The following is a 25,201-nucleotide window of genomic DNA, read 5'->3' on the forward strand; positions in this document are numbered from 1 at the left end:
CACCATAGCTCAGTGAGTATAAGCAGTGATGGACATTCTTGTTAGGCCTATATGACACCACTGGCTTGGGAGCAGAGTTCTACTTACTGATATATTTCCAGGCGTGATTCAAGGTGTTGGCTATCACTGATTATTTTATGGAGTGCTTATGTTCCATGTCATGTCACATGAGTTGGTGTGCCAAAATAATCAAAGTCATCTATTTGGAACCCAGATCTGGTCCATCTCTATAGCTGAGCTGCCCTCTGTGGTGAGATCCCCTAACGTTTTATTGCTCTCATGTTGCTGGCACTGTGGAAAGTCTTAAAGACCTGGCTATTTCCCTTGAATTAGGATGGCTTAAGAGTTGCCAGATTAGAGGTGGAGGCAATTAGCCAGATTTTACACCAGCTCTGTTGTTTGTTTATTTATAATAATAAAGGAGAAGGGTGGCATACAAGTCTAAATAATAATAATAATAACAATAATAATAATAACAACAACAACAACAATAATAATAGTAATAATAATAAAATGATTGTGGAGAAAAAGAAAGCATGGATCATCAACATCGCAAACCCAGGGGACAGCAGAATTGAGGAGAAGCAGCTAGAGAAATTAGTGAAATACGAAGATCTAAAAATCGAGCTGCAACGACTCTGGCAGAAGCCAGTGAAAGTGATCCCAGTGGTACTTGGCAAGCTGGGCGCAGTGCCAAAGGATCTCAGCGGACATTTGAAAACCATCGGAATTGACAAAATCTCCATCTGTCAATTGCAAAATGCTGCTTTACTGGGGTCGGCAAACATAATTCGCTGCTACATCACGCAGTCCTAGGTGCTTGGGAAGCACCCGACTGGTGATGAAATACGAAATCCAGCATAGTGATCTCGTCTGCTGTGTTGTATTGACATAATAATAATAATAATAATAATAATAATAATAATAATAATAATAATAATAATAACAACAACAACAACAACTACTACTTTTTATCAGAACTAATTTGATATAGTGGTTAAGGCAGTGGCCCCCAATTGTTTGGCACCAAGGACCAGTTTAGCAGAAGACAATTTTTCCACAGAAAAGGGATTGGGGTGATTTAGATTTTGCTCATTTGCCTGCTGATCAGCTCCAGCTGTGCGATTCCATGGCCCTGGGATTGGGAGCCCCTGGATTTAAGCATCAGCCTAGAACTAGAAGTCCAAGAGTTCAAGTCCTGCAAAGGCAGTTGGGTGACCATAAGCCACCCTAGGAAATTGGCAATGACAATGGCAAACCACTTCTGAAAAAGTCCTGCCATGAAATTGCCGGGACTTTTCCAGAAAGTCTCCAAAAAACAGACACAACTGAACAGAAGGTATTTTTTTTATCCTGTTCGTTTTATTTACACTACCAAGAATCAGTCTAAAGTTGAATAGAATAAATTAAGTTAAATAAAATTAAAATCTGTGTTGACTTTGTTCATATTTGGAGTCCTTGTGTCAAACTTGTTTCTGTTAATACTTCTGGGCAAATTCTGAGCCACATGGAAGATGGAGGAACATTGCCGGCAGATGATGGCATATACCATGTTAGAGGAATACCATCTGTAGGCTTTTTGCGGGATAAAATTGTTGGGGCCAGTGATGTAAACCAAGCATCCAGATTTGCTATAGAATATGATTCCTATGTTAGCATGATATTCCTGTTGTTTCTGATTGATTGCAAGAAGCTGCTTTCAGTTGAATGGGTTTGCCAATCAGTGCCTTAAAACACATTGTCCAGTTTGTGCTATCAGTTATTAATAAAGTATTGAGCGCCTTGAGATGTCAGTTGTAGGTGATAATCAGTGATGTTTTCTTTTTGTGGAGTTTTTTTTTGTGGTTCTAAAATTGTGAGAATTGATTTGACTATTGATTTGTTTATTGATCTCACCAAATTCAGATCTCTGAATGCCTGTTTGCAGCTGTAGTGGACTTGGGATGTTGCTAAAAAGGTTATTTTGCGAAGTTGAAAAAGTAGCAATATTCTGATACTGAAGATGGGATTTAATTAAAAAATGACCTATATGCATAGATTTTACATTTTTGTAATGTTCGATAATTTTCATATCTGTCTTTCTGTTTCTGTCTGTCTAACTATAGAATAGAATAGAATAGAATAGAATAGAATAAAATAGAATAGAATAGAATTTTATTGGCCAAGTGTGATTGGACACACAAGGAATTTGTCTTGGTGCATATGCTCCCAGCGTACATAAAATAAAATATACATTTGTCAAGAATCATGTGGTACGACACTTAATGATTGTCATAGGGGTCAACTATCTAGCCATCATTGATCTATCTATCCCTCCCTCCCTCCTAAGGGGATCATAAATCTGATTAACATTTTAGTAATAAGAGGCATATGCAGATTCCACTTTTCTGTATTCTGATTGTTTCAGTGATTTTTCATATATTTCTTTTCAATGTTTTTGTATCTTTCATTTTTTTTCACTTTCTGTAAAACTTGTTAGGAAATATTTTAGATTTTTCTTTAAAACAACAATAAGATCATTTTATGTTTCTGCTTTGTCTCAGTTGAGGATAATCTTGTCTACTACAAGAAATATAACAATACAGATGTGACAATGGACGCTAAAAAGAACTTGAATTAGCACAGGTTAACACTGAACCTATTAGTATCCACTAAAGGTTTGCTAAGAAAAATTAAAAGCCAAAAGAAAATCTTGACTAAAACCTACTGGTCAGTTAAAGGAATTAATATCTTAGTCAATGAAGCTAGTTTTCTCTTACATTTTTTTGAAGTAAAAACAATTCTGGAAATCTTTCATAAATCATTGTTTATTTCACTAAACCAAGAACCTAGAAGAACCGTTGTACCTACCTGAAGGGTCTTCTCAGTGCACTGGAAGGAGAGTCCAACATGGGTATTACTCCAATCCTATTGGTAGAGACTGAGTTAGATTTACATATTAATCTAGCACCGCCCCCTCTGCTCTTCCCATGAGCCAGTTTTAAAAACGAAAGAAACCATAGAAAGAGGATAACCAAATTTTATTATAACAACTCATAACTGATAACTGACCACTCCGGCGTCCCTGTACCCATAACTATACTGGGTGGGTTTGGACTCTCCTTCCAGTGCACTGAGAAGACCGTTCAGGTAGGTACAACGGTTCTTCTCCATTGCATCTGGAAGGAGAGTCCAACATGGGATATACCAGAGATTTACGGCCCATGGGAGGGAGAAGGTCTTGTCAGGGACGTTGGAGATAAACAAACACGTTGTAGAACTCGTCTCCCAAAAGCCGCCTCTGCTGAGGCAAAGGAGTCCAACTTATAGTGTCGTATGAAAGTTGATGGTGCCGACCACGTTGCAGCTCTACAGATGTCATCTATGGACGCCTGGGTAGTCCAAGCCGCCGAGGTCGCCGCACTCCTCGTTGAGTGAGCAGTCACTCCTGTTGGTACTGATTGATTACGGGCTTTGTATGCCTCCGCAATACATTCCCTGATCCAACGACTAATGGACACTGATGACACTCCAAGTCCCTCTTTATCTGAAGCAAAGGAAACAAACAACTTTTCCGATTTCCTAAAAGCTTCTGTGCGTCTGATGTAAATCTTGACCGCACGGCGTACATCAATCTTATGCCACCTTAATTCCGATGGGTGACTGCCGTGGGTGCAAAAGTCTGGAAGAATTAATTCTTGTTTCCTATGAAACTCTGAATTGACCTTCGGAATGAATGAAGGGTCTAATCTCAGCACTACTCGGTCTGGATAAAAGACAAAGGTCAGGTCGCACCGATAAGGCTGCTAACTCTGACACTCTTCTTGCTGATGTAATGGCCACTAAGAAGGCTGTTTTAATTGACAATGTCCTCAATGGTATAGATCTCATAGGTTCAAACGGTGGCTTGGTCAAGGCTCTGAGAACCAATGTAAGATCCCACGAAGGAAACCTCCGGATCGGTGGAGAGTGTTGGTTTGTTGCTCCTCGTAGAAAATCCTTCACCCAAAGGTGATAAGCTAAGGAACGAACACCTTCCACTCGTATCATGGTCGCGAGAGCCGCCACATGTCGTTTCAAAGTATTGGGTGTTAGTCCCCAATCAAGACCAGTCTGTAAGAACTCCAGAACTGTAATGACCGACGCTTGTTCAGTGTTGATGTTTTGTTTGTCGCAGAAACTGCAAAAGGCCGCCCATGTGGTCTGATAGATCTGAGAAGTAGATGGACGCCTTGCAGCCTGCATAGTGTCTATGACCTTCTCTGGTAACTTCAATCCTCGTAACCTGACCCGTTCAAGTGCCAAACGGTCAGTTGGAGCCATTGGGGATCGGGGTGTTGAAGTTCCCCTTGGCTGAGTGATATCAAGTGGTCCGGAATCCTCCAAGGGGGTGACATTGATAGTGCCACCAGGTCGGAGAACCACGGTCGTCGAGGCCAGTGTGGGGCTACTAACAACACCTCCGCCCTCTCTCGCAGTAGTTTCTCCACTACTCGCGGTATAAGATTCGTTGGCGGAAATGCGTAAAGTAGTCCTGGCGGCCAGGGTGTCCGGAGAGCGTTGATTTCCTCCGCTCCTGGTTGTGGGAACCGAGTGAAGAACCTCGGAAGCTGGGTGTTCTGGGAGCTGGCGAAAAGATCTACTGTCGGAAGACCAAACCTCGTCACGGCCTGTTGGAAAATGACCGGGTCCAGCTTCCACTCTGACTGATCCAACGTGGACCGGCTCAGCCAATCCGCTTGTGTATTGCTGATTCCCGCGATGTGTTCCGCTGCTAAGGACCGTAGATGTTGTTCGGCCCAGCGGAATAGCGCCTCTGTTTCTTCCATGAGACGCTGCGACCTTGTACCCCCTTGATGATTCAAGTGGGCCCTGGTCGCCACATTGTCCGTAAGAACCAACACATGTTGTTGATGTACTAAGGGCGCAAATGTCTGTAGAGCTAGGAACACTGCTCTCAATTCTAGAAAGTTTATATTGACTGAAGTGAGTTCCTCTGCTGTCCACAGGCCCTGAGCCATGTGAGCTCAGATGTGGGCCCCCCATCCGGTAAGACTGGCATCGGTGGTCAATATGATCTGATCCTTTGTCTGAAAGGGGGATCCTCTGCTGATTGCTGCAGACATCCACCACTTTAATGAGTCTCTGACCTTCTGGGGTAAATGGACCTTCCTGTGACAATGGCTCACCTTGGTCCGTTGAGCAGGGAGTAGGAACCATTGCAGTGTCCTGATATGGAACCTGGCCCAAGGCACTATGCCAATGGCGGATACCAGGGTTCCTAGTATCTTTGATAGCAGCGAAAATGGGACTGGTCCCCGCTGAACACTGGATATCAAACGTCTGATGTTGTCTTGCCTCTCCTGTGAGAGCGACACTGTGCCCTCCTGAGTGTCTATAATTGCTCCTAGGTGAAGGAGCCTGGTGGTAGGTACCAGTTGGCTTTTCTCCACGTTGACTGTGAAGCCATGGAGTTCCAGTGTACGGATAGTCTCGTTGAGGTCTCTCTCTGCCGCCACTTTGGACCTGGATAAAATGATAATATCGTCCAGGTAGGCCATGAGTCTTATGGACCTTGCTCTTAAGCTGGCGGTCAATACGTCCAAAAGCTTCGTAAACGTCCGTGGGGCCGATGACAGGCCGAACGGCATTGCTCTGTATTGGTAATGTCGTCCCTCGGTGCAAAATTGGAGAAACTGCGATGTTCCGGATGAATAGGGACGTGCAGGTATGCCTCCTTGAGGTCGATGGATGTTAAGATGTCTTGTTTCCGGATGGAAGCGAGAATGGTCTGCAGCGAGTGCATCCTGAACCTTCGGTACTTTATAAAAAGGTTCAGTTGTTTTAGGTTGAGGATCAACCGGCAACCTCCTGAGGATTTGGGCACGATGAAAATCATGGAGTAGAATCCCCTGCCCTCCTCCTGCTGCGGAACCCGTTCTATAGCCCGGATGTCGAGCAGGTGTGTAATCTCCCTGCGCAGCTGTAGTTTCTTTATAGTGTCCTTTATTAGCGGGCAATGTACGAAGCGGCTGGGCGGTGGTTGGATGAACTCCAGCTTGAGCCCGTGAGTGACTGTGGCTAGGGCCCATTGGTCGGAGGCAGTTGTTTGCCAGACATTGCCAAAACCCTGTAGTCTGCCTCCTAAGGGTTGGGGCGCGGCCGAGTCACTTCGTGCGTTTGAACCCTCTCTGGTTGTTACCGCGAAACGGTCTCCTGGACTGATGATAGCCTCTCGGCCTGTCCTGAAAGGATCCGTGGTCGCTTCTATAGGTCTGATTGTACTGACCCTGGGAGAAGGAACGCTGGCCCTGGTTGGTATTGGTAGGATCCCAGCGAAAGGACTGACGCCTTGAGTAAGGGGTAAACCTTCTATCTGGTCGTCTATTGGCCCTGGGGAGAACCTTCCTCTTATCCTTGTCCTCCACTAGCACTTTCTCCAACAGGTCTCCAAAGAGAGTGGAGCCCTGGAAGGGCCCAGAGGCTAGGCGCCATTTAGACTTAAGATCTGCCTGCCAGTTTCTCAGCCACAGAAGTCGGCGTGAAGACAGCGAGGTTGCCATGCTCCTCGTGGAAAACTTCGCCGCGTGAAGAGTAGCGTCTGCCGAAAACTCGGTCGCCGCCAATAATTTACTTAAGTCCTGGCGGAGACGCCCGTCTTCGGGCCCTAGTCGAGCTTGCATCTCCTTGATCCACATTAGCGACGCTCGATTGATAAACGATGCTGCTGCCGCTGCCCTGAATCCCCAGCCGGACATCAAGTGTGACTTACGCAGCAATGTCTCTGCCTTTCCCTCCTCCGGTCTGAGGCTTTCCCCAGTCTCTGAGGGAACCAAGGCACTGGAGACAAGCGTCACCACTGGCTGGTCGATTGGGGGGAATTCAAGCAGCTTTTCTACCTCCTCGTCAAAGGTATAAAATTTCCTCTCGAGGTTGGAAGGCCCCTGTGCTGCTGCTGGTTGCTGCCAAGGCCTTTTGATGCCTTTTACGAAAATGCCTGAAGCGGGGAAGTGGTCGGACTCGGGTTGAGGTTCCTCGAGCAGCGAGGCCGAGGTCTGGCCTGTCTCAGCGGCCTCTGCCGTCTTAGCGGCGCCCGGGAGATTCATTACTTGCTTGGCCTTTGATAGCAAGGTCTTGAATAATGCTGGTTTAAACAGACCAACTGAGGGTGCCTGATCTGGCATAGTCTCATCCTCTGAAAGGCCAAACTCCGGGTCACTGTCCTCAAATTGATCCTGCTCTTCCAACAAGGACCCCAAACCCGAGGGGGGCGGTGCTGACCAAGAACACGTGGCTTGCTGATGGGGTCTACTGTATTGCTGAGCCCCGGCCATGTTCTGTGAGTACGCAGAAACAATGAGATCCTGTAGATCTGGGGGCAAACTTTGCCACGCCCCAGGCTGTGCACGTAGGCCTGCTGCTGTGGGGGTGAAGGTGGCTGCTGGCCCCTGGTAGCTCATTCCTGAAGGGCCCGCCGACCCTGGTCTAGCCCAAGATGTGCTGGGTGAAGGCATGCTCGGAGGCAGGGGCTGAAACTGCCGGTCTGGTGACCAATCTCCCTCTACTTCAACCCCTGTAGGCCCGAAGGTAGTTGGGGGTGAGATGGGGTCTGCAGGATGCCTCTGGGCCAGAGGAAGCCCCGCTGGGGAAGATTGCAAAGCTGCCTCCAGCTTTTTTTCTAGCGCCTTAATGCACTTCTCAGCCTCTTTGATGGAATTTGATGAGGCAGATGAATGGGCTCTGGCCTTCTCTTTAGGCTTGCCCTTAGCCTTTTCTTTAGAAGGGGCAGGAGAGCTTGGGGGATCCTTCCCTTGGTTCTCCTCCATGGTACTCACAAGTGCCAGTCGTTGGATTTTAAGGCTTCTCTGGTGTCTGACCTCCGGTAGCTTGTTTCTCGCCCACCTCGTCAGGATCACCCGAAAAAATGGCGCCCTCGGTCTCCCGGGCTTTGCGCCTGCGCACTAGGGCGTTCCAGCCCGTTCGCGCCAATTCCGCCTGGCCGCCAGCCAATTTCGCGCCCAAGGACGCTCTCGCCGCACTAGCGCTCCCCCAAAATGGCGGCGCCCAGCCTCCGCGGCTCCTCGGGCTGCCGTCCGGGTCCTCCGACCCTGAGGCTTCTCCTGGCCTCACCGGGGGGCTGTATTGTCTCTGCCGCGCTCTCCGCTTGTTTCTGTGTCCGCGGAGCTTTCGGCGGCGGCGGCGGCTTTCCCAGCGGCGCGGCGCTCCTCTAGCCTCATCAGCTGTGAGGCGCTCATATCCCGTCTTGCGGCCAGTATCTAGCCTCCCAGTGGGGAGGGCGGACCTCCCCACCTTCGGCTGACAGCCTCGGTATGGCCTCAGAGGCCAGGGACCCCCAGGCTGGCTGCTCCCCTACGGGGTGTTCCCACTGGGGGAATACAGAACCCCTGGGGAGGATCGTTGGGGGTGATGCCCGCTGAGGGCAGCGACCCCAAAAACCGTCTGGATCCTCCTGTGTCTTCATCCTGAAAAACAAAGAACAGAAGATTAAAACGGTAATAACATTTATTCACAATTCCTTAAGTAAACCTTTAAGCTACAACTCAGTATGTCTCTACTCATTGACTGAGTTTTTAAAACTGGCTCATGGGAAGAGCAGAGGGGGCGATGCTAGATTAATATGTAAATCTAACTCAGTCTCTACCAATAGGATTGGAGTAATACCCATGTTGGACTCTCCTTCCAGATGCAATGGAGAAGCTAAAAATCTCAGAGCAAATACAATGTTTAAAAATATTATTTTGGCATTGATATAACACCAGACTTTATTCTTTAGTTGATAGGTATAACTTTCTATTATGCGAATGATCTGAGAAACTATATGGTTGTTGTTTTTGTTTATGTGGATTGGGGAAAACATATTAGACAATCCAAGTTGTGGACTGAGTTAACATAATGTGAACAATACTTATCAGAATGTCTTTATTAATTCCATACCATTCAGTATTTCTTATACATTGTGTTCATACACTTGTCGAAACTATCATGGCTCTATGGTGGATTACAAACTCACCTCCTCTTAGATCAGAAGAAGCTGCCACATAAGCAAAAGTGTCCAAATTGATGATATCAATAACTGGACTCACCACATGGGTTGGATCCTGATAATAACAAAGAAAGCACATTATGTTATCTTTTTAACAGAATAAATGTGTCTGTAGGAGATGATTTATGTGACTTTCTTTTGCTTATTGATTATATGGAAGACCTATTGCATTTCCAAGCACTGAAACTAATATATATAAAATACCTGGGGAAAATATGATTACAGTAGTCCCTCGCTATATTGCGCTTCACCCACCACGGCTTCACTTCATCGCGGGTTTTGAAGTCAGTGTTGGCACAGATACGGCGCTTAGAAGTTTGGAAGGGCAGGACAAGCCAACCAGCCCGCGGCTGGGTGAATGATGAGCGGGGCGGGGACTGAGCTCTGGCGGAGGCCCATCCCCTCATTCAACCCACCTCGCCAGTGCCGAGAAGGCAGTCTTTGGAGGCGTGCTTAGTGGTTGGCGGCGGCGGCGGCGTGCTTGGGGTTGTAGAAAGAGCTCCCAGCAGCGCGTGAATGAGCGAGCGCGAGCAAAGAAAGGAACGCGACACGGCGGGGATTTCCAGACTGGGCTCGAGGGCGGGAGAGGAAGTGCTGGGTGGGTGGAGGGGAAAAAAAAGAAAAGAAAACAGAGAGAGAGAAAAAAGAACCAGCCGGGGCAGCTCACCAGGGACTTTCCAGCCAGGGCAAGGCAAAAAAGACAACGTTTGGCCGAACCGCTGCAAAGAATAGCAGTGGGTCGGGAATGCTCGGGGGCAGCGATTCTTTTGCCCCCTCCCCTTCTTTTCTTCAGGCACAGAGTAAGTAGTAGTGGGGGGGAAAGGTTAGCCGCCCGTTGCTCGCCTCCAGGCATCCGGAGCTGGTGGGAAGGAGGAGAAAAGGAGCAGGGAGCGTCCCCCCTAAAGTACTATCAGTCGATAAATTCCCCATCGTGGATTTCACCTATCGCGGCTGGGTCTGGAACGTAACACCAGCGATAGGTGAGGGACTACTGTATGTCGTCAGACGCAATGACGACAACTAAGTGGCAAAAACAGAGAGTCTTTGTAGGATACAGTCAAGAATTAAAAGTAATAGAATATTTATAATACATGGTTCTGTTTTCAATTTTCTTCCACATATTCTTTCAAGTTTAGTGCTCTTTATTTTACCACAACTATTACAGCACACTATAGAGAGCCATTAAATATTGTTGGTGAAGCTTATTCTTGCTATTTTGAAAGAAAAAACAGTTTCAACTACAGCTAGCCCATTCTAGCAGTAGTAAAACTTAAACTAGAAGGACAGAATCAAGAGAATATCATTTTTGGGGGGGAAACAAATGACAGGCAACCTTTTGTTGATCTCACAGAAAGGCTGTGTAACATCCCAAACAATGCCACATGGCAAAAACATGTGAGTTATTAAAAAAGGGATTCCTCTCTCAGAAGAAATCAATTCATTATTTAATGAGTTAAAAAATAGAAGTATGACCAGAGCTGTAGTTATAGTGATGTGGCAATCTTTTCAGTATATTTGAGTCTTTTTTTTTGCTTTCATGTGTTCAGTAATTGGAATTTATGCACTGACTGACCAATTTGAGATCTTTTCTGAAAGTATCAGTAAATAGATACAGGATCCTTCCATGTGAAAGAAGATCCCCTAGTTTATCGGACACCAAATTAAATAACAAATCCAAGCATCCAATCTAGTACCAATTGAATACCAGTAGCTGTGCTCTCTTGGAATTCTGGGAGTTAAAGATCAGGTTTCGAGATTGAGATGGTAACACGAAGAGCAGAAGCGTTCATAAAAACTAAAGCAAGGAGAACCTGTCAAAATGCTTTTAATGACTTTCTAGACAGCAAGACCTCATCTCCTGTGATAATTACTTTCTGCAAACCCTACATTTACTGTTCATTGTTGAGAAAGTGTAGAGATTTTGTTCAATCATTTCATGGAGAATTATACATATTTTGGAACCGTTTGTTTACTTTATCGCAATGATTTCCATCTTGCTTTTTAGGATAACAATTTTCCTGAAGCAGATTACAGTCAATATAAACATTTTGAAAAATAAAATGAAATGGTTATTATTTAAAACTAAAACACAACATAACATAACACAGGTTGTGAGGAGGGGTAGGCAGATTCCCACTGAGCAGGTTTATGAGATAGCTCTTACTTTTCTTCTTCACCCTTTTTACAGACATTCTTAGGTGTGGAAAGTTTCAAATCATGTTTTTTAGGATAATTTGTGCCTCCGTCTCTTTCCATTTATGGATTCTTTCACAGGGCGGTTAAGTGGTGAAAGGCAAGAAAAGAGGAGGGGGGAATATGTGGGAAAAGGAAGGGGAAAGTTCCAGATGAGCTAAATTCTGAAATGGTCTTTGGATCCATCCCTCTCTCTCCTTCTAGAGATCCTTCCAAACAGCACTTCGTGTTTATGGCCCAATAAAAGGAGAATTTCATCAAATCACTAATCAGATCAATCAATTTGGAACAAATCCTTGTGCATGGATTTCAAATATATGCACGCACATGGGCTACTAAATTGGTGGAAGGTCTGAAGCATAAAATGTATCAGGAAAGACTTAATGAACTGAATCTGTATAGTCTGGAGGACAGAAGGAAAAGGGGGGACCTGATCGAAACATTTAAATATGTCAAAGGGTTAAATAAGGTTCAGGAGGAAAGTGTTTAATAGGAAAGTGAACACAAGAACAAGGGGGCGGGCACAATCTGAGGTTAGTTGGGGAAAAGATTAGAAGTAAGGTGAGAAAATATTCTTTTACTGAAAGAATAGTAGATGTTTGGAACAAACTTCCAGCAGACGTGGTTGGTGAATCCACAGTAACTGAATTTAAACATGCCTGGGATAAACATAGATCCATCCTAAGATAAAAGACAGGAAATAGTACAAAGGCAGACTAGATGGACCACAAGGTCTTTTTCGGCCGTCAATCTTCTATGTTTCTATATTAATAGCGGGTTGCTACCGGTACGGTAAAGGACGGTGCACCGGTAGCAATCGCTGCACTGAGTTTGCAGCTTCACTTAGCTTGCATTCACATGTGTCCCAGTGTGTTTTTACTTGTTTGCATGCATAGGAAGCAAAATCTTGCTAGGGGACATGTGTGCACGAGAGATGCGCAGAAGCAAAAACACACTGCAACTCATGCATGCATGTGCAAACTAACTGAATCTGCACACAGCACATCGGTAGCAGTGCTAATAGGAATCCACCACTGGTACATATATACATAATAGGTGCTGTTACCTGCCAATGGGTCAACAAGAAAGTAAACAAAAGGAGGATATGCACATTTTTGAATACTTACCAAACTATTAAGTTGCCCTGTTAAAAATATATTTTCATAAATGTGAGGGTTCTATGCTTTCTAAAAACTGGACATAACACAGTATAACAAAGCTGTACACAGTGCTTTATTTCAGCAGACACACCGCCTTCTGCTGCACAAATCCCAGCAACAGGTGAGGTCCCACAGAGTTGGTCTCCTTAAGGCCCCGTCAACCAAACAATGCCGGCTGGCGGGACCTAGGGGAAGAGCCTTCTATGTGGGGGTCCCGGCCCTCTGGAATCATCTCCCCCCAGATATTCGTACTGCCCCCACCTTCCTCGCTTTATGAAAGAGTTTAAAAACCCATCTTTGCTGCCAGGCCTGGGGTTCCTTAGAGTTAGACCTTCCCCCCTGACCAATGAATGCTTTAGTTTGATTTTTGAATGAATGATATTGATAGGTTTTTTTTAATTAGAATTTTAAAGATTGTTTTTTAATGTATTAATTGGATTGTTATTATTGTTTCTTGTTTTTCTGTACATGCTGTGAGCTGCCCCGAGTCCTTGGAGAGGGGCAGCATACAAATCCAATTAAATCTAAATCTAAATCTTCCCCAACAACAGGCTATGAAATTGCTATGTAAGTATGTCATTATTATTATTATTATTATTATTATTATTATTATTATTATTATTATTTAGATTTGTATGCCACCCATCTCAGAAGACTCGGGGAGGCTCACAACATAACAATAGAACAATACATTACAAATCTAATATTAAAATTTAAAAAGTCAATTTAAAACATTAATGTAAAATAATCAATATCGTAAAATCACAACTACACACTCATCCACACTCAACCCAATTAATCATACTATAAAGGTCTGAGAATTTAATACTGAGTGCTTTTTAAACAGTCTCAGTTTAAATTCTCAAGGTCCACAAAGTAGCATACAATTTTTGCCTCTTTTCAAAATGTTCTTGCACTACTTGGGGTAAAATGTTTCTGTATGGTTGCTCCTCTTCTCATTGCTGCCAAGCTCCAGGTCAAGTTCCAAGCTCTGCTCTTTAATCAGAACTGCTTCTGAGGACTCTAACTGAGCTCCCAAGCCAAACTCCAGGCAGAAATCCCACCAAGAAATGCTTCTCATTTTAGCTTGTGGTCCTGGCAGTTGACTGATATTCATCTGTCAGTCGTTAGATCTCATGTTAAGAGCCTCGGTGGTTAGAGTGCAGCACTGCAGTCTACTTCTGCTGCCTGCTGGCTGCCTGCCATTTAGCAGTTCAAATCCCACCATTGGCTCAAGGTTGACTCAGCCTTCCATCCTTCCGAGGTGGGTAAAATGAGGACCCAGATTGTTGGGAGCAATATGCTGACTGTGTAAACTGCTTAGAGAGGTCTGTAAAAGCACTATGAAGTGGTATATAAGACTAAGAGGTGCTAGTATTATTGCTATCTCTCGTTTCCTCATTTTAATGCGCTTGCTATCTCCTTTTCTCCTACATCCCCCCCTCAATATTTTAGCATTTGTTTCTGTAAGCAAAGAAATCGGATGGTGTATGGTTGCTTCAGAATGTCCTTGGAAAGGCCAGGTTGTGGCTCATTTAGCAGGCAGCTGGAACACAAGCTTATAAGTAAATGAATGCATGCATGAGCCTATATCTCAGGTTTCTCAGGCTGTAAACTTTTACAGCCCTTTGTGACACAACAGGAGCTTTACTGAGCTTTGGGAAACTTGGGTGGCTATTTGGCTGCAGTTGCTTTTCCCAAGCAGAGACAACAGGCTTCAATTCATCATCATCATCATCATCATCATCATAATAATAATACAAAAACTTAGATTGCATTTTTATTCCTATTTATTCTGGCTTCATCACAGATCAATCAGATGCAATCAACACTTAGAATCAAATATGTGTTGCAACGGTGAGCATATTGCAAACAGTTATGAATATTGTTTTATTTATTTTGCCATTTCTTTCAAAAAAATACTTGAATTCTAATAGTGGCCCCATTCAAAACTTTCTTCTATTAAAATCAGTCAGGCGGTAGGGAAAGCAAGTAGGATGCTTGGCTGCATAGCGAGAGGTATAACAAGCAGGAAGAGGGAGATTATGATCCCGCTATATAGAGTGCTGGTGGGACCACATTTGGAATACTGTGTTCAGTTCTGGTGACCTCACCTACAAAAAGATATTGACAAAATTGAACGGTCCAAAGACGGGCTACAAGAATGGTGGAAGGTCTTAAGCATAAAACGTATTAGGAAAGACTTAATGAACTCAATCTGTATAGTCTGGAGGACAGAAGGAAAAGGGGGGACATGATCGAAACATTTAAATATGTTAATGGGTTAAATAAGGTCCAGGAGGGAAGTGTTTTTAATAGGAAAGTGAACACAAGAACAAGGGGACACAATCTGACATTAGTTGGGGGAAAGATCAAAAGCAACATGAGAAAATATTATTTTACTGAAAGAGTAGTAGATCCTTGGAACAAACTTCCAGCAGACGTGGTAGATAAATCCACAGTAACTGAATTTAAACATGCCTGGGATAAAAATATATCCATCCTAAGATAAAATACAGAAAATAGTATAAGGGAAGACTAGATGGACCATGAGGTCTTTTTCTGCCGTCAGACATCTATGTTTCTATGTCCGTACGTGGTACTTAATTACTTATTAAACGTATATAACACCCATTTCAGCAAAGATGCTAATCTAAGCAAACATGATCCTTCAATGGTGTACAAAACATGTTTAGTTGACAGCCCTCTGCTTTGAACTTTAAACACTTCCAGATGTTGACTTTGCACACCAAACAGCAATTTTGCACATTCCTGAACTATATCAGAAATATTTCTTTGAGGAATTGGCCATGAAGCAGTCTAAGGTGATGGAGGTGATGTAGAAAATATCCAGAAAGGTTTGAACTTTGATGCTTAATTAAGCAATGGCAGCTTAATTAAATCTGTAACATTGCCTTACACCATAATTTGAACTTTTTCTATTACTAGATCATCCTTCTGGATATATTTCATTGCCCCAAAGCCAATTGCTATACTCTTGCCACTAGTTGGGATCCTGTGGTCTCAAGTGACTTTCTACCTGCAAGCTTATATCTTCCCTAATTGCCTTGTGTAGCACCACTGAAATGGCAAGAACTTTCCAAACTTCCATTCCCACAGGAGAAATGGGTCCTAACATTCTCTAGCTTAGTTCATTTGAGGAACCTTGGTGGAAAAGGTGTTGCCCTTTGATGCACCATTTTGCCCAGCAGTTAAAGGTTACAGACAAAAGATTTTTATAGATATATTCAGCCATGCAGGGGCACATTCACACATATATTTTGTAAGACATTCAGAACTACAGTGGTACTTCTACCTAAGATAACCTCTACTTACGAACTTTTCTAGATGAGAAACGGGTGTTCAAGATTTTTTGGCCTCTTCTCAAGAACCGTTTTCCACTTATAAACACGAGCGTCCAAAACTGTAACTGGAAAAGGCAGGGAGAAACTTCTGTGGGGCCTCTCTAGGAATCTCCTAGGAGGAAACAGGGCTGGAAAAGGCATAGACAAGCCTCTGTGGGGTCTCTCTAGGAATCTCCTGGGAGGAACAGGGCCGGAAAAGGTGGGGAGAAGCCTCCGTGGGGCCTCTCTAGGAATCTCCTGGGAGAAAACAGGGCTGGAAAAGGCATGGAGAAGCCTCTGTGGGGCCTCTCTAGGAATCTCCTGGGAGGAAACAGGGCTGGAAAAGCCATGGAGAAGCCTCCGTGGGGCCTCTCTAGGATTCTCCTGGGAGGAAACAGGGTCTCCACTCGCAAATTGCACACATTATTTGCTTTTACATTGATTCCTATGGGAAAATTGCTTCTTCTTACAAACTTTTCTACTTAAGAACCTGGTCAGGGAAAGAAATAAGTTCATAAGTAGAGGTACCACTGTATTAGAGAATTAATGATTAAATAAAAACATTTGCCCAATTTTGCTTCCTGTAACTAGAACAATTAACCAGGGTTTCAGGCTGAGATACCTTCCACTGCAATTGCTTCCTTTTGTTCAAACTAAAGATATTAGAAATTACTGCAGCTGAACATGATCTTTTCTCCCAAGGTAGCTCTCTTCTAATTGCCAGAAATCAGAGGAATAATTTCCTATCCCTTTGGAAAAATAAATGGTCCAAGCCTGTTGTGGAAATGTTTGCTAGTCAGCTAACTAAGGGATGTAGGAAGCACATCGTAATAGTAATGGGGGATTTTAACTACCCTGACATCATCAAATTTTCAGATTTCAAGCTGGCTGGAATAGCCAACACTCCAGAAGAGAGGCTTAAGATACAGAAGGATCTTGACAAGACTTAAACATTGGGCGCTATCTAACAAAATGAAATTCAATGGGGAAAAAAAAGTAAGGTTCTACATTTAGGCAAGAAAATCAAAATGCACAAGTGCAGTACATGTGGTACCTTGTTTAACAGAGTCCTAGGGGACAATCATCTATCTAAGAGCCAGCAGAGTGTAGCTGCTGCCAAAAAAGCCAACACAGTTCTAGGCTGCATAAACAGAGGGATAGAATTAAGATCACATGAAGTGTTAATATCACTTTAATGCCTTGATAAGACCACACTTGGAATACTACATTCAGTTTGGGTTGCCTCACTGTAAAAAGGATGTTGAGACTCTAGAAATAGTGCAGAGAAGAGCAACAAATATGATTAGAGGACTGGAGGCTAGAACTTAGGACTGTATGATTGTAACTTGTTGCTTGTATCCTAAGATTTTTATTAATATTGATTGTTTCTTCATTGCTTATTTGACCCTTATGACAATTTATTTATTGTTAGAGTTGAAAGGGACCATGCAGGTCATCAAGTCCAACCCCCTGCCTGAGCAGGAATCCTAAAGCACCCCAGCCAAGTGTCAGTCCAATCTCCTCTTGAAAGTGTCCAGAGTTGGGGAGTTCACAACCTCTGCAGGTTGATCGCTCTGACCATCAGGAACTTCTAGGTTGAATCTTTCCTTGGTCAGCTTCCAGCCGTTGTTCCTCGTTCAGCCCTCTGGTGCTCTGGAGAATAGAGTAGCCCCCTCCTCTCTGTGGCAACCCCTCACATACCTGTATATAGCTATCATGTTCCCTCTGGCCCTCCTTTTCTCAAGGCTATCCATGCCCAGTTCCCACAGTCTATCTTCGTAAGTCTTGGTTTCAAGTCCCCTAATCATCTTGGATGCTCTTTTCTGCACCTTCTCCAGAGTTTCAATGTCTCTTTTGAAGTGTGGTGACCAGAACTGGATGCAGTACTCCAGATGTGGTCTGACCAGGGTGTAGTAGAGTGGTATTAATACTTCCCTGGTCTTGGAGTGTATTCCCCTGTTGATGCAGCTTAGGATGGTGTTGGCTTTTTTGGCCGCTGCTGCACATTGCTGATTAAGTGTTGTACCACATGATTCTTGACAAATGTATCTTTTTCTTTTATGTACACTGAGAGCATATGCACCAAGACAAATTCCTTGTGTGTCCAATCACACTTGACCAATAAAGAATTCTACTTCTATTTCTATTTCTATATGAAGAACAGTTGCAGGAACTGGGTATATCTAGTTTAATGAAAAGAAAGACTAAGAGAAACATGGTAGCAGTGTTCCAATATCTCAGGGGCTGCCACAAAGAAGAGGGAGTCAGGCTATTCTCCAAAGCACCTGATGGTAGAACAAGAAGCAACAGGTGGAAACTAAACAAGGAGAGAAGCATTTTAGAACTAAGGAGAAATTTCCTGACAGTTAGAACAATTAATCAGTGGAACAGCTTGCCTCCAGAAGTTGTGAATGCTCCAACACTGGAAGTTTTTAAGAAGATGCTGCATAACCATCTATCTGAAGTAGTGTGGGGTTTCCTGTCTAAGCAGGGGGTTGGACTAGAACAGAGGTCCCCAACCGCCGGTCCGCGGACCGGGACCGGGCCGTTGGGGTTTTCCAGCCGGTCCGCGGCGCCGCTGCCCTCCCGGCAGAGGACATTATGCAGGACAGGGTGGGGCGTCGGGCAGGGCGGGGAGAATCAGGAGGCTCCTTTGGCGGCTGGGGGCTGCCTGGCTTTGTGATTTTGGCTGGGGGGGAGTTAGGAAGGTCCTACTTCTCCCCCCCCAGCCAAAAACTCAAAGCCTATCTGCTGGATACGGGCGATGAGCAGGACGAGCGGCGCCGAAGCCGGTGGCTGTGGCAGCTGCTGCAAGAGGCTTCTGCGCCGCTCTGTCCCACTCATCGCCCGTATCCAGCAGATAGGCTTTGAGTTTTTGGCTGGGGGGGGGGACTTAGGAAGGTCCTACTTCTCCCCCCCAGCCAAAAACTCAAAGCCTATCTGCTGGATACGGGCGATGAGCAGGACGAGCGGCGCCGAAGCCGGTGGCTGTGGCAGCTGCTGCAAGAGGCTTCCGCGCCGCTCTGTCCCACTCATCGCCCGTATCCAGCAGATAGGCTTTGAGTTTTTAGCTGGGGGGGGGACTTAGGAAGGTCCTACTTCTCCCCCCCCCCCAGCCAAAAACTTAAAGCCTATCTGCTGGATACGGGCGATGAGCGGGACAAGCGGTGCCGAAGCCGGTGGCTGTGGCAGCTGCTGCAAGAGGCTTCCGCGCCGCTCTGTCCCACTCATCGCCCGTATCCAGCAGATAGGCTTTGAATTTTTGGCTGGGGGGGGAGAAGTAGGACCTTCCTAACTCCCCCCCCAGCCAAAATCACAAAGCCAGGCAGCCCCCAGCCGCCAAAGGAGCCTCCTGATTCTCCCTGCCCTGTGGAGAAGTGTGGAGGGCTGCGTCACTAAGCTCCACCCCTCCATAACCCTACCCCCATTTGACCAAAGCCCCCCCCCCCCCGGGCCGTGGAAAACTGGTCTAGCTTAAAGCCGGTCCCTGGTGCAAAAAAGGTTGGGGACCTCTGGACTAGAAGACCTCCAAGGTCCCTTCCAACTCTGTTATTCTATTCTAAATCTGCAAACAGAGATAATACAGCCCTATAAAGCAAAGAAAAAAAAACTTCCCACAATTCCAGGGGAACCCCCCCCCCCTCACCTCATTATATCTATGTGTGTGATGTGGTTGCATTATTGTTCCACCCATTGCTGGTGACAGCCCAGAAACCCTCTTGGTTGCTTTTCCTCTTCCTACAGGTTGGCGGTAGGGATTGGAAATTATATAGGTCTACCAATGAATACACAGTCTTCTTCTCACTCTTTTATGGAAAGTTTCCCTCCAATGGATTTAGAAAATTGCTTTTCCTTCCTCCTCCTCTTCCTTCATACCCTTGTATTATAACCATTTAGAAATAGCTGCCTGAATGTATTCCCACAATGAATGATATTAACCACTGAAAGCATCTGCCTGACATTAATGCCGTCTGTCACCTTTCCTTATTATTTGTCTTCACACTCTTTCATGTCATTTACCCTTGTTGCCATTACTTATGATTATGGAAGGTTGTTTTATTTATAACACAAATTCTTCATATCGTACATAGCAGTGTGCCATTGCATCCAATTAGAATCAGATTCAGTGACAGAAAGAGAAAATGAGGCCAAAGAAAGTGAGATAAAAATGGAGGAAAAGAAACCTTGTAATTGTCATGTGTTAAATGAAAGATGAAACTTGGTAGACAATTTCAGATTCACCACAAGCAGGTGGCAAAGATAGCAAATTGGGCCACTGAACGTATGTTTCTATAATATCCATTTTCTCAGATAAATACAAAAATGAAAATGGGACTATATCTCGCCCAGCATTTCTTAACCTTGTTTTTCCCAGAACTCCTTACCATTTTTAAAAATAATAGATGACCCACAGAGAGCTACTGTTTGCATGTTATACTTTTCTATATTTACCACAATAAATTTTAAAATTGATGCGTGAGGATTGCCTGAAAGGATTTTAATACTGTATTGTTTTTCAACATAGACTAGGAAATAATTTTTATTTTATTGACCTAAAAGTGGGTCTTGGTATTCCCAGGTGTCTTGGAACCACAGCAGAGGTGGGTTCCTTCAGGTTTGGACTGGTTATTATTATTATTATTATTATTATTATTATTATTATTATTATTATTAATTGGTTTTGTATGCCGCCCCTCTCCACAGACTCGGGGCGGCTAACAACAATGATAAAAACAGCATGTAGAAATCCAATTAATAAAACAACTAAAAACCCTTATAACAAAACCAAACATACACACAAACATATCATGCATAACTTGTAATGGCCTAGGGGGAAGGAAGATCTTAACTCCCCCATGCCTGGCGGCATAAATGGGTCTTGAGTAGTTTACGAAAGACAGGGAGGGTGGGGGCAGTTCTAATCTCCGGGAGGAGTTGGTTCCAGAGGGCCAGGGCCGCCACAGAGAAGGCTCTTTAAAACCAGTAGGGGGAATTTCCCCCCCTCACTGAACTGGCAGTGATGGCCAGCTGGACACGCCCCTCAACTGGCTCGCTCAGCAGTGCGTAAGTGGCTGCCATCTTGTTTTTCGCTTCTGCACACGTGCAAAAGCTGTTTTGTTCTTCTGTGCATTCACAGAAGCTGGGTTTTTAGCACTGTGCATGCGTGCGCGCCCATGCGGCGCATGAGGAAGCAAATCAGTAGCGAGGTAAGCCAGAACCCATCCCTAAAATACAGTTTAAGGAATATTAATCTAGATCATATAAATATGAAGCAATGTCTGGTCCATGAATCTCAAGGTACAATTCAGAATGGTGATTTTGACTAATAAAGTACAGCGCAGTTTTGGTACATCTGAAGATTCTGCAAACCAATATTATTTATTATTATAATTTATTATTTATTGGATTTGTATGCCGCCCCTCTCCGCAGACTCGGGGCGGCTAACAACAATGATAAAAAACAACATGTAACAATCCAATTTAATAAAACAACTAAAAACCCTTATTATAAAAACCAAACATACACACAAACATACCATATATAACTTGTAATGGCCTAGGGGAAGGAATATCCTAACTCCCCCATGCCTGGCGACAAAGGTGGGTCTTGAGTAATTTGCGAAAGACAAGGAGGGTTGGGGCCATTCTAATCTCTGGGGGGAGTTGATTCCAGAGGGCCGGGGCCACCACAGAGAAGGCTCTTCCCCTGGGGCCCGCCAAACGACATTGTTTGGTCGACGGGACCCGGAGAAGGCCAACTCTGTGGGACCTTATCGGCTGCTGGGATTCGTGCGGTAGAAGGCGGTTCCAGATGTATTCTGGCCCAATATGAGGATATTTCCCGCTTTTAGAGTTACTCAAAAAGTCCCATGTTTCTGACATATACGCTCACAACTGGTTTAACAACAATAACACATCCATCCTAATGGGTTACCTTATTTCCATATAAAGTTTCCACAGGACGTTTTTAGAGATGGAAGGACTGGTTAAAATCCTGTTGAGTGCACAGATCCAAATTTATTTATTATTTATTTATTTATTGGATTTCTATGCCGCCTCTCTTTGAGGACCCTTGGCAATGTTTGTTGAATAATCATTGAAAAAAACATATCAATACACTGGGATGAAGGAAAATTCATGGGATTTTGGGAAAAATGGTGTTGCTTCTATTCATACTGCTTTTTCTAACATTAATCTGGAGATGTGTACAATAACAATTCTTAAAATACTTGAAAATTGCTATCAGCTTCCTCTTCTCTTTCCAAAGCTAAACATACCCGGTTGCCTCAACTTCATTTATAAGCATCTTCATAAGTATTCATAAGCATTTACAAGCACTGCAATATACTGCTGACCCACATTCATCTTGTGAACTAAATTTTCAATATCCTTTTCACATCGGGAATTCTTCAAAGCAACCAAAAGACTTGCCTGGGTTGCATTGTTCAAAGAGGATTTGTTTTCGGCTGCATATAAAATATATAATTAATGTACGTAATTAATAAACTTCCTTTCTGAAATATTTTTTATTATCTTGTGGAGCCACATTAACTAGCAGGCAGGCTTGAAGGCCATGGGTTGAACACATCTGGTTTAAAATATATAAAACATATAAAATAGTTCATTTTTTTTCTTGACTGAAGAATGTTGTTGTACATACTCCTGATCAGTTGGAGGATGATGAAGATATTGAGGACTCGGATTCAGATAGTGTTTATGAATTAGTGGGGGGCCCGGGGTTACAGGTAGTAGAACAGGTGGGAGGCCAGCCACAGGATGGGGCTATGAGTTCAGGATCTAGTGAGGGAGAATCAGATGCTCGCTGGGTTAACCCTAAATTCAGAAGGGTCCAAAAATGTAGAGATCAGAGGTCTAGAAGAAGGTATTAAGGAGAGGAATGGGTTAAATATTGTAGTGATGTATTTCGCACGTCAGGGTATCAGTGGAGAATAAGGGTAGAGTTTCAACGTTGCCGAAAGGAAAAATTGATGTGTTTTTGCCACGCTAAAGTAAGCCAAAGTATTTTGTATTGTTATTAATCAGTGCTGCTGTTTTTCAAAGTTATGCTGTTAGGAAAATAAATCTTGTTTAAGTGAAGCAGAAGGAGGAATGTGGGAAATGCAGCTAAGAGAGATAACGGACCGAGTGCTGTATGGAATGTGTTTGAATTACAGGAGAGCAGAGAAATAAATGGAGTTTCTTTACTCATGAAATGATGCATTTAATAAGAGTTATTTGTAATTGCTAAATTTATACCAGAAACCAGAACAAATGTTACATTTGTTTCAATAATATTTCAGCACCCTTTTTGCTATCCAAGCAAGATAATTTTTTTCTGGTTATAATTTTTAATTTTTTTCTCCAATTTGAAAAACATACATACATAAAAACACATATACCATCAATGCCTAATAATATGATTATATGATCTCCTATATACAAAATCAATAAAACATCCTAAAACTTATATGAATAAGCTTATATGAATAAAGATCTTATATAAAAATAGGTAACATTACTTCAACAACTATTTTTAATCTAAAAAAAGCTAAGCAATCCATAATTTATCTTCATTTTCAAATCTGACCTTCATAATCTTAGTTCTTAATTTTTCACCTAGCTGCTTTTCGGGGCTAATTTTGAGCTTTATTTCTGTTTTTTAGAATATTAACTCTTCTCATCCAATCTATGATTGACCATAGGTGGCAAATGGCAACGATTGTAGATGGCAGACAAGATATCACTACAGAGAGGAGCCAAGATTTTAATTTCCCCTCCATTTCCTCATTTTTTAATTTCTAAAATAACAGTATAAGGTAATCTATTGCACCAGTTGAAATTTGGCAAAAAAAAAAAAAGCAACATATTTCAGTGACACAATCTCAGTGTTTTAAGAGCAAGTGCTTCCCACATGGCGGCATAAAGACATTTGGACAAAACCTTCATAACTGAATCTTATTTGACACTTAATTAAATAGCCTGCCTTGCAAAGTCAGCTACATACTACTCTTTCAGAGAAATGAATCAAACATTTCACATTTTTCCTTGTATCTATATTTTGCCCTCTCTGCATATTTCTGATGTGCTGCTGAAGACATGAAAGGACCCCTTTGACTGTAACATGCCTGTAACAATACTGAAGAATAATCAAATATATACTATTAATCACATGATCAATATGTTCTGGTTTTGAAGGGTAGCATTGATTTTTTTAATGGCTGCCCTGGACTTTAACTGCCTAGCTTCTTCATTTATTTGGCTCTGTTATTAACTTCTCACATGGCCCCGCATAACATTAATTTAACTCTCACATAATTTGGGAAATTCTATTGACCTTTTCAAGAGATTAAAGCCATAGGACTAATTTATTCTACTTCAAAATATTGAATACTGTTTGAAAATTAAATGTTACAACATAACACTAGCATACTGTTCATGATTTAGTGCAGAATCTCTCTTCCACCCACCCAACTTAGAATGATCAAGGAGAACTCAAATAGTTCTCATTTCGGCTGATTCATATAAAGCAATATAACTTAATGTACTACCTGCAACATCTCTCCTCAAAATAGGAAGATTTGTCTTTAAAAAAGTGGGGGGAGGGAGGGTACCCTTTCAGTTGGAAATAGAATATTGCCATCCAGTAATTCATTACTGTGGCATTACAAAGATTGATTCCTTTTTGTAAAAAAAAAAATGCCTTGGGCCTCATAATTACATTTTCAGGAAAAGTTATTTGCTTGAAACAAATTGGTAATGGTAGATGCATCAGTCCTCTAAATAAAAGCAGCAAAGCATATGAACACATTTCTCCACGCATAGGTTGAACCAGTTTCCCTATGAATGATACACTGTTGTTTTGTGATGGTTTTTAAAAATCACGCATGCTCTCATCTGAAAAAAAACGCTGATATCTTCAGCCAAATCTACTGTTTTACAAAAAAATAATGTGCTTTATATTAAGACGGAGGCCCGGTCAGCGTAGAACACAACTTTATTAACATCACATAAGTTCAAAGACAAGATGAGGGGAAGAGGCAGAACAGGATGACAGGATATTTATACTCCCCGACTTTAGGAACGGCCATGCAAACAACATCTTTCTTCTTTTTCTTTTTTAGATTTGTATGCCGCCCCTCTTGGAAGACTTGGGGCGGCTAACAACAATGAAAAGACAATGAAAACAAATCTAATATTAAAAATAATCTAAAAAACCCCAATTTAAAGAACCACTCATACATACAAGCATACCATGTATAAATTCTATAAGCCTAGGGGGAAGTGAAATTTCAATTCCCCCATGCCTGACGACAGAGGTGGGTTTTAAGGAGTTTGCGAAAGGCAAGGAGGGTGGGGGCAACTCTGATATCTGGGGGGAGCTGGCTCCAGAGGGTCGGGGCAGCCACAGAGAAGGCTCTTCTCATGGGTCCCACCAAACGACATTGCTTAGTCGATGGGAC

General features: G+C 43.2%; 1 protein-coding gene across 1 annotated transcript in view; it reads right to left on the minus strand.

The window, feature by feature from the left end:
* The window catches only part of GALNT14 (polypeptide N-acetylgalactosaminyltransferase 14), a 414,445-nt gene that overhangs the window by 63,915 nt on the left and 325,329 nt on the right, over positions 1-25,201 (minus strand). Inside the window, exon 7 of the mRNA XM_070734310.1 lies at positions 9,011-9,098. Within this exon, the coding sequence (XP_070590411.1) occupies positions 9,011-9,098 (88 nt within the window). The remainder of the gene's footprint in view (positions 1-9,010; positions 9,099-25,201) is intronic.

This window comes from Erythrolamprus reginae, chromosome 1, assembly GCF_031021105.1.
Source record: "Erythrolamprus reginae isolate rEryReg1 chromosome 1, rEryReg1.hap1, whole genome shotgun sequence".
Classification (NCBI taxonomy): domain Eukaryota; kingdom Metazoa; phylum Chordata; class Lepidosauria; order Squamata; family Dipsadidae; genus Erythrolamprus; species Erythrolamprus reginae.